The sequence below is a fragment of the Micropterus dolomieu genome, linkage group LG01 (genome assembly GCF_021292245.1).
Source record: "Micropterus dolomieu isolate WLL.071019.BEF.003 ecotype Adirondacks linkage group LG01, ASM2129224v1, whole genome shotgun sequence".
Lineage (NCBI taxonomy): Eukaryota > Metazoa > Chordata > Actinopteri > Centrarchiformes > Centrarchidae > Micropterus > Micropterus dolomieu.
The window spans coordinates 54,283,058-54,293,006 of NC_060150.1; the positions used below are offsets into that span (position 1 = coordinate 54,283,058).

A 9,949-nucleotide genomic window follows, 5' to 3' on the forward strand; every position below is an offset into this window, starting at 1 on the left:
TAGTTTGTTGTATGCTGATAGATCTTTACATGATACAGACAGCCCTCCCTCAAATGTGAAACTAAGTCTATGACACCATCAGTTAGTGTGTGTGTGTGTGTGTGTGTGTGTGTGTGCGTACGTGAATACTAAAGAAGACCACGGTTTTTCTAGAAACAATTGCATGAGTGTGAGGGAATTAAAAAAACTTGGTAAGAAAGTCAGAGTTGTGTTAATATATTTAATGTTTGGTTTAAAAAATATTTTAATAAATAATTATGAGAAGTTCCCTTTTTTAACTTGAGGCCCCGCCCACCAAAATGTCTGTGCATGTCCCTGACAACATGTATCTGAATACTGATTTCTACTGGTGGTATTTTTTTTCTTTCTACAAATAATGCTGCTGTGTTTATATTAACATGTAGAAGATTCCAAGAAGACTTGTGTCTGAAATTTTAATTTGTATTGTAACGTCGCTGAAACAGTCTATTAAACTCACACACTGAAGGAGAGGGGAAATCCTCATGTCCTTTAAGAGCGCAGGAGATGATGTCTCTGGGATAAAACTGATCTTTATAAGAAGATGTCTCCACGCTTTCCATTTTCTGTCCATTCTTGAACCAGACGTAGGAAGGACGATCAGGTAGACGACAGCTGCTGTGACAAAGCAGCTCTGCCTCAGTATAATTCTTGTAGACTGTTGATCTGATCACCTGAACCTGGAGATCTGGATCTGTGAAGAAAAAACAGAAATATTTGTTCTTTATGTGGAATTGAATCACACACAGACAGACACAGAGATATAAACAATAGAACATTATGACAATCATGTAATGAGTTAATCACACATCCAATTATTTCTCATCAGGATCACTATTCAGCACATTCACTTGTCATCAGATAGTTTAAATGTGCTGTTACAGTTTGTGTTCATCAGTACCTGTGACAGTCAGAGTTGTACCAGGTAAACTACTCCTCCATTCAAAGCTTCCTGCTGTGAATTTGAAGTGATACTCAGCTGAGTCGCTCTCTCTCAGGTCAGTGATTCTCAGAGTGGAGCGTCCTCTCTCTGTTTCAAGGACCTGAACACGACCTGCATACTGGGAGTCTTCACTAAGGTCCTCAGGCTGTGAGGGATTCTGCCACTGAAGACTACGTTCAGGACTGAACCAGAATTTAGATCTGATATCTGTGTAATAACTGTTGTAAGTACAAGAAATGTCCACTGATGAGCCTTTGAAGGCACAGATGCTTCTGTCAGTGTAAGTCACTCTGTTGCAGGTTTGACCATAGACACCTGAAAGATAAAATCATTTTTTAACCAGAGTTGGTGAGAAGTCACAATGACGGTCTCCTTATTAAAAATACACGTAGTTATACAGCTCCACCAGATGGTGTTATATTAGTAAAAGATTGTGGAGTAAACTCACACACTGAAGGAGAGGGGAAACCCTCCAGTCCTTTCAAAGCACAGGAATAACTGTCTGCAGAATCAAAGTAGTCTGAATAAGAAGAAGATGTTTCTGTCTGAATTTTCTGTCCGTTCTTGAACCAGATGTAGGAAGAATGATCAGGTAGACGACAGCTGCTGTGACAAAGCAGCTCTGCCTGATTATATGTGTAGTCTGTTGATCTGATCACCTGAACCTGGAGATCTGGATCTGTGAAGAAGAAACAGAAATATTTGTTCTTTATGTGGAACTGAATCACACACAGACAGACACAGAGATATAAACAATAGAACATTATGACAATCATGTAATCAATTAATCACACATCCAATGATTTCCCATCAGGATCACTATTCAGCACATTCACTTGTCATCAGATAGTTTAAATGTGCTGTTACAGTTTGTGTTCATCAGTACCTGTGACAGTCAGAGTTGTACCAGGTAAACTACTCCTCCATTCAAAGCTTCCTGCTGTGAATTTGAAGTGATACTCAGCTGAGTCGCTCTCTCTCAGGTCAGTGATTCTCAGAGTGGAGCGTCCTCTCTCTGTTTCAAGGACCTGAACACGACCTGCATACTGGGAGTCTTCACTAAGGTCCTCAGGCTGTGAGGGATTCTGCCACTGAAGACTACGTTCAGGACTGAACCAGAATTTAGATCTGATATCTGTGTCATAACTGTTGTAAATACAAGAAATGTTCACTGATGAGCCTTTGACAGCACAGATGCTTCTGTCAGTGTAAGTCACTCTGTTGCATGAATGACCATGGCCACCTGAAAGAGAAAACATTTTTGGACCATTTTTAAACCAGAGCTGGTGAGGAGTCACAATGGCAGTCTCCTTTAAAAAAAAATAAATGTACGGTAGTTATACAACTCTACCAGATGGTGTTGTGTGAGTGGAAGATTGTGCAGTAAACTCACACACTGAAGGAGAGGGGAAACCCTCCAGTCCTTTCACTGCACAGGAATAACTGTCTGGATAATAGAAGTTGCCTGAATAAGAAGAAAATGTTTCTCTCTGAATTTTCTGTCCATTCTTGTACCAGACGTAGGAAGAATGATCAGGTAGATGACAGCTGCTGTAACACATTAGGGTTGCCCAGTAAGAAACACTAGATCTTCTGACCTGCACCTGGAGACCTGGATTTGTGAGGGAGGAACAGGAATGTTAGTTTAGATTTTTCCTGTCAACATACACACAATACATTTGTAGTTGTTTCCTGGATGTTGAACATTTGAATTTTTTTTAACATATGAATGAAAATGTTACCTCTGACAGACAAAGTGACTCCAGGTGAACCAGTAAATCTTCCACCTGGCTGGTTTGTTATGAACCTGAACTTGTACTCAGCTGAGTCGCTCTCTCTCAGGTCTGTGATTCTCAGAGTGCAGATTTTGTTAGAACAACTGTACTGCAAACGACCTGCGTATCTTGAGTCTGTTTTCAGATCCACATGTACATCTCCATTCATTTGAGTAAACCATAATGTTTCCTCAACTTTAGTATCACGGCCATTTCTTCTGGATGGGTATGTGAGGGTGCAGCTTATTTCCACTGTTGATCCTTTTAAGGCACAGATCTGAGTAGAGGTGTAAGTCACTCCCCAGCCATCCTGACTCTGTATCACTGTAACACAGAGCACATCAGAAAATACATTGATGGAGAACATTGCCATTTGTAGTGGAGGTGATTCAGAATCAGAATCAGGGAAGGAATTTGCTTTGGTGACTTAGACATAACTATAGATATAATATATACATATAATTATAAAAATAGGAAATTGACATAATAAAGACTTCAATATGGCATTTAGTTATTTACATGTGCCTTAAAAATATATGTGCATATGTGCATTGACAGTGTGTGCTGTAAAAGAGGAGTTAAGGGGGCAGGTTTTCAGGGAGGGCGTGAGATTCAGTGTCAGGCCTTGGTAATATGGCCAGCGGCAGATGGGAAGAAACTGTTCAAGTGGCGTGAGGTTTTGGGGTCGGCCACAATCTTTTCTGCTCACCACAGAGTTCTGGAGGTATAGAGGTCCGCAGCCAATCACCTTCTCTGCCGAGCGAATGATACGCTGCAGTCTGCCGTTGTCTGTGGCAGCGGCGTACCAGATGTTGATGGAGGAGGTGAGGATTTAATGATGGTGAAGTGCACCGTCATTGTCTGTGACAGGCTGAACTTCTTTAGCTGCCACAGGAAGTACATCCTCTGTTCCCACTTGAGGTCCTGGGAGATCATGAAGCGGAATGACTCCACGGTGTCGAATGTGGAGTCGCACAGTGTGATGGGGTGTGTGGGGCTTAGGGCTTCTTGAAATCCACAACCATCTCCAATGTCTTGAGAGGCCTTGAGAGCGTTGAGCTCCAGGTAATTGTAAAAGATAAAAGAGCTGGGCTGATGGTAATAAGAGCAGAGCTCAAGTCCACAAACACAAAACTGGTATAGGTTCTTGAAGATTCCAGGCGCTGGAGGATGAAGTAAAGGGCCATGTCTGTAGTGGATCTGAGGTGGTACAACACAAGGCATAAAGACTCCTTTACCATAGAGCTCTGGGCGACAGGACCGTAGTAATTTAGTCCTGTGGTCCTTGGTTTTTTGGGGACAGGGATGATGATGGAGGATTGAAGCAGATTGGCACATTGCATGTCTCCAGTGAGTTGTTAAAGATGCGCATGAACACCAGAGACAGCTGATCGGTACAGTGCTTCATGGTGGATAGGGAGACAGAGTCTGCCCAGGCTGCTTTGTGGGGGTCCTGTGTGAAGTTACATACATTTCCCAAAACTACTTTGGCTACACTGCCATCCCACTTTAGATTATCTCATAGTACCAACCTTGTTTTGGGGCGAGTGGGCAACTTTTACAAAACTCTTTATCTTAGTTTTTGTTGTTTGTTTTTAAAAAATGGGTATATAAAGTCTTAATGTTTGGCTTATGCCAAAGTGAACAGAGCAATGGAGAAATCCAGAAATCATTCAGTTAAGCATAAGAATATACAGTATGATGAAAATGAAGAGTCAAAGACGTACCCGTGATCTCTGCTATTAATCTCCAAGCGCACAGAGGCAGGACATTACAAACATAACTTTAACACAGTACTTACTGAACAGGATGAAAAAAGCTCAAGATTAAATATTCAACGTGTGTAGTACATGAGTCTGCTTCACTTGTTTGCTGTCCTTTCTAAATCAGGCTGCTGAATGGAAACACTAAGGCATGATACTGTATGTATAGTGTGATATGTAGATAACTGAGGTTTAAAAAAACACCTCAAAATTAATTTTGGCTGATTCCCATGACTATTTGAAAGGGGGAAGTTGAAATTATAGCTGTGTTCAGGAATGAGGCAACAGAAAACTGTATCAGATCATTTTTAATCATTTGACTTGTAATGTTTATAAAAGTCGACGCAAACAAACAATTCAGCCCGTCCTCACCAGAAAAACGGCCATATAGGTGGATTATTATAGCTCATTACGACCGATATTCAAGATATTTTGTAGGCCACGAGCTCTAATGACAGAAGAAGTAAATGATGATGTAGAACAAAGAGAGACAAAGTAAGGAGGCGGTGTCGTGGATGGATGTGTCAAGTAAACTCACTCTGGAGACTGAAGTTCAAGTCTCAAGTGAAAGAAAGTCAAAGTTGACATGTAAGTTAAATAACCTTTTGTAGGTGACTAATGTCATGTTACTTACATAATGTACTTATTTTAACCCAAACCACAATCTTTTCCTAAACCTAACCATGTAGTTTTGTTGCCTAAACCTAATCCAACTAACACCGTTTCACAATGTTTACCACATGTTAAACATTTTGTGACTTACGTAACGCATTTCAGGTTCGATGTGCCTGCCGGTGGACTAGCACATGCCAGGACTGCTAGGCTCATTTTGGTCGTTTTGGGGAACAGACATATATGTCATTGTGCTTTCCAATTACATTCTGTATATGTCAACAGTCTTAAAGGTCTTATACACTTACTTATACTTGGTTTAAAATTTTTACATTGTGTAAAGAGATGTTGCTGATGTGAAAACAAATTCAGCTCTCTATTGGTCGTCTTGTAAAGACTTTCATTTAAAGAAAGGGAAGGCAATATCTTGTGTTGTAGGGAATGCACCACATTGCATAACATCACACACACAAAAAATGATTTAGTAAAAAAAACACCTTCCTCTGATTTTCTGAAGTGCGCTATCCGTCACAATATAAAAGTACAGATGTACAGTACCTTGTACAGAGAGAAGGAAGACAACAAATCCACTTGCTGCTGTTAAACTCATAGCTGCTCCTCACGTCTGTTAAATCACATCAGCAGGTAGATCAGATACATGAGAAATCCTGTATGTCAGTTAGTCACAATAAACATTTCTAATCAAAAAGGGAGGGTGTTGTCTTTGAAGACAGATTGTCTCTCTGTGAACAGTTTCTATTAGACACACAGCGAGGTGTCAAAAACTGCCCTGGCTTCCTTCCTCTTTACATTATTAATATGTATGAACAGATGAATGTCTGTAAAACACAAAACTCCAAGATGAAATTAATAAATAATTAGTTTTGTTTGCATAATTTATATTGTTCTTACTGTTGTTTTGTAGGTTAAATGATGTAGTCACTTCTTAAGATGTGGAAATAACAGTGATGTTTTATGAGTGGGTCCCTGTTGTGTTTCTCTCACACAGAGGGAGAACGAACATTAACACGTCAGCATATGGGTAAGGCATTACACATTCGTGCTGCTGTTTTCACAGGTTTTACTGCATAACATAGAGCATTTAGTGCTACTGTAGAGCTACATGAGAAATGCATATTGCTAATACAGAAAGGGGAAGTGAGGTCAGTCACACACACATACAGTATATATGCAGTCATGGAACAGCAGACTAACTAAAAGGCACCAGGAGGTATGTTAGAGGAACACTGAGCTACTCGTCTGAATTAGAAAGATATTTGTCTTCCTTGAGTCCATTCTTGTACTAAATGTAGGAAGAATGATCAGAACAGAACTTTTGTGAAACATAAATGATCCCCAGTAAGGATTAGTTGTGTATCCACAAATATGAAATTATAAAAAACAAAACAAAATGAACCTTAATTCAGTATAATGTTTAAATAAACTGCAAAGTTGGCATGAAGACTTTGACTGATAGAAATGGTGGGTAAATGTTTATAAATGATTCACTTTGACAGAAAATATAATTTATATATAATTTCTTTATTTTACCCTTTCAGGAATACATCGCTAGTAAACTTCCAGTATGTTGCTGTGCCTTGCTAGAACGCATTTCTTAATCATCATTTGTGAGAGATATCTTCAGGACTGACAGAATGAATGTATTTATACTTTGGCTCTTATTCTTTACACTGACATGAAGCATATCTGGACAGTCAGCATATAACAAAGTGTAATTGCATAAATACATTACTAAGCCAATCAAAGTGTTACTTAAGTGTATATTGTGATCATTGTTTAAATGCAGTGCTTGAAGTGGGAGGCAGGAGGCAGAAAACCAGTCCAAATCCTTCAGTGTGTGGAACTCCAGTCATGTAAAGTAGGCTGACAGAGCTGTTTTATGCAGTTTAAACATTGGATGAACTGATTCTTTTGTCTTTAATACAGATGATGCTGAGTCATTAATAAATTACTGATGACATGAAGTTATGATAGATCAGCTGGCTGAATATAGGCCGTTTTTTTATTTCGCTTACTCTGCTCTGACAGATGACAATATCCAATTTTCTGCCGGTGACATTGAACGTTACAATCAGGCTGCGCAGTGTTTCACTTGTGCACAGACACTAACCTCGTATCACAGCCACACACACACAGGCTAAAACACGTCTTGTTTGTGGAAGTTATTCACGAGAGTGAAGAAGACGCAACGGTCACTACAACAAGCCTCCTCCACAAGCGGCTCATCTGCTGCTGTGAAAACAAAACCAAACAGGAGTTCTCTTAAATAAAACTGCTGACACATAAAGTCAAAGCAGACAGAGAGACAGAGAGAGAGACCGCTAAAGGAGTGCGCTTGTGTGTCTGAGGGGAAAAGCAAGGTGAGCAGATTACTGTAGTTTGTGATTAAACACAAAAATAAATTGGAGAATTAAGTAGAATTAAAATGGTGTGCAATTTATTTTCAGCTCCTTCCAGTGAAAATGCTTTTTTTTTAAGAATCCATGTTTAATTATGACCATACAATTGAGACCAGGGAGAATAGCTAACATTTATACCGGTGCCGATGGGGATATTTCCAAAAAATGGTTACAAAAATGTTTGTGTATGCTGTCAGTTATATTCTAGAAAGAAATAAAATGGGAATCGGCCAAAATTAGAATCAGCAGGTCAGACCTTTTTAAAAAATCAGTGGAATCAGCCAGGAAAAATGATCTGTGCATCTTACTACAGCGATAATCCTGTGTGTGAATGGATATTAGGCTGATACCGCCGATCTATGAGACACAATAGTCAACGTTATACATTATTGTTTGCAATCCACGTGTTTCCTGTCTGTCCTACATTGTTTTATAACTGCTGTACTACAACTGAGAATCAGGATTAATAAAGTTATTTAATATGCCACTGATGACTACATTCAGGACTGAAACAGAACTTGGATGTGATACTGTAAGTACAAGAAATGTCCACTGATAAGCCTTTGACTGCACAGATGCTTCTAATAATAATGATAATAATACATGTTATTCATAGGCGCCTTTCATAGGTGCCAACACTCAAAAAACATAATAAAAACAACATTATAATTACACAACTATAATTACAGTGTATAAAATATTTGTACATAAACAATTGGAAACAAAGATTGCTGTGGCCTGATAAATAGTGATCAGTTGGGATATGCCAGTTTAAAAAGACTTTTCAGGCAGATTTTAAAAATGTAAAGTGAGTCAATGGTGCGGATGTCTGGTGGAAGAGCGTTCCAGAGATGTTGATGATACGGGCAGCCGAGTTCTGAACCAGTTGAAGTTTATGTATGAATCTGAGAGGAAGACCAACGAGAAGAGAATTACAATAATCAATGCGGGATGTGACCAGTGTGTGAACGAGAATGGCTGTACTAGTGGGTGAGAGAGACGGTCGGAGCCGATTAATGTTACGTAAATGGAAGTATGCAGACCGAGTGACATTATTAATGTGAGCTTGAAATGAAAGTGTGCTGTCGAGGATCACACCCAGACTCTTGACCTGAGGGGAGGGGGAAACTGTGGAGTTGTCAATGTTAAGAGAAAAACTGTCAGATTTATTCCAATTGGATTTGGTGCCAATGAGGAGAACCTCGGTTTTGTCACTGTTCAGTTTTAGGAAGTTGCTGGAGAATCAGGATTTGATTTCTGTTGATTTAGTCAGAGAGGGAGGTGGGTGAGAGAGCTGAGGTAGGTTTTCTGGACTGGTAGAGCTGTGTGTCATCCGCATAGCTGTGGAAATGGGTTAAATTTATAGAATTTTAAGAGGAACTAGATACACTCAAAAAAATGATTCAAGCCCTTCTTAGAGGTGACACATTTAAATATGATTTGCATTATTTAAATATAGCCTATCTATTTTATATTATATGTATATTTATTTAAGTTGTTTAACAAAAAATGTATTGATAGCTTCAGCTATGAGATTGTGTTACGTTAGATCGCCAAATAAAAGTTTCATTTGGGACGATGAGTATGTGTGAGACCGCGTGCTCTTTCAGCCCATCTCTCCATCCTCTGGCTGCAACCAACACAAAGGCAAAGTTTCAGGGATGCTGCAAAATAAAAGGTGAAAATCCACTACTTGGTAAGTGTACGTTAATTCCGTAATACTGATCGAGATGTATACAACAGTTAAATGAGACGAATTTCACTCCCAGTTGGAGGGAGTTGGCTGGCTAACGTTAATTTTAGGTGGCTAGCTTGTGTTTGTGTACTTTTAACATTACTATTTACCGTTAGTGACCATTGGACGCCGCATTGACTGCTTCGGTACATTGTTACAGTAAGTTACCTGTAGACGAATAAAAGTAACAACGAGTAACTTAGCTGCCGATTTTCTTTTGAGTGTACGAGTCCAGTATGGCGGCGACAGGCGTTTAGCAGCCACAGACCAAAGTGGTCAATGTCACGTAACGGTAGTTTAGATGTCGATGGCTCGTTCTGTGTTTTGCATTAAGGCTGTGGGTGTACTGTCCTGGTTAGTTATGACAGCCTGCCACCTTAGCTGCCGAGACCGGGCTGTACACCGGGCAGGTACGTGTGTTTGTCACATAACGTTATGGCATCAATGTAAGGACGCAGAATAAGGGTCTTTGGCTCAGCGATGTACTGCCAAAGTCTCTGAAACACCTTTGGAGATGGCTTATGGTGGAGAAATGAGGGCAACAGCTCTGGTGGACATTCCTGCAGTCAACATGCCAATTGCATGCTCCCTCAAAACTTGTGACATCTGTGGCATTGTGCTGTGTAATAGAACTGCACATTTTCGAGTGGCCTTTTATTGTGGCCAGCCTAAGGATCACCTGT

At 39.8% G+C, this 9,949-nt stretch overlaps 1 protein-coding gene across 1 annotated transcript; it reads right to left on the reverse strand.

Annotated features, from left to right (window-relative positions):
- Positions 1–434: 434 nt before the first annotated feature.
- Positions 435–5,710, reverse strand: LOC123957736. Its single transcript, XM_046030787.1, has 7 exons — positions 5,670–5,710; positions 2,704–3,060; positions 2,355–2,573; positions 1,848–2,204; positions 1,410–1,640; positions 920–1,276; positions 435–712 (listed from the first exon to the last, which is right to left on the reverse strand). The coding sequence occupies exons 2-7, from the start codon at positions 2,903–2,905 to the stop codon at positions 435–437; spliced, it is 1,644 nt and encodes a 547-aa protein (XP_045886743.1). The 5' UTR covers positions 2,906–3,060; positions 5,670–5,710.
- Positions 5,711–9,949: the final 4,239 nt, after the last annotated feature.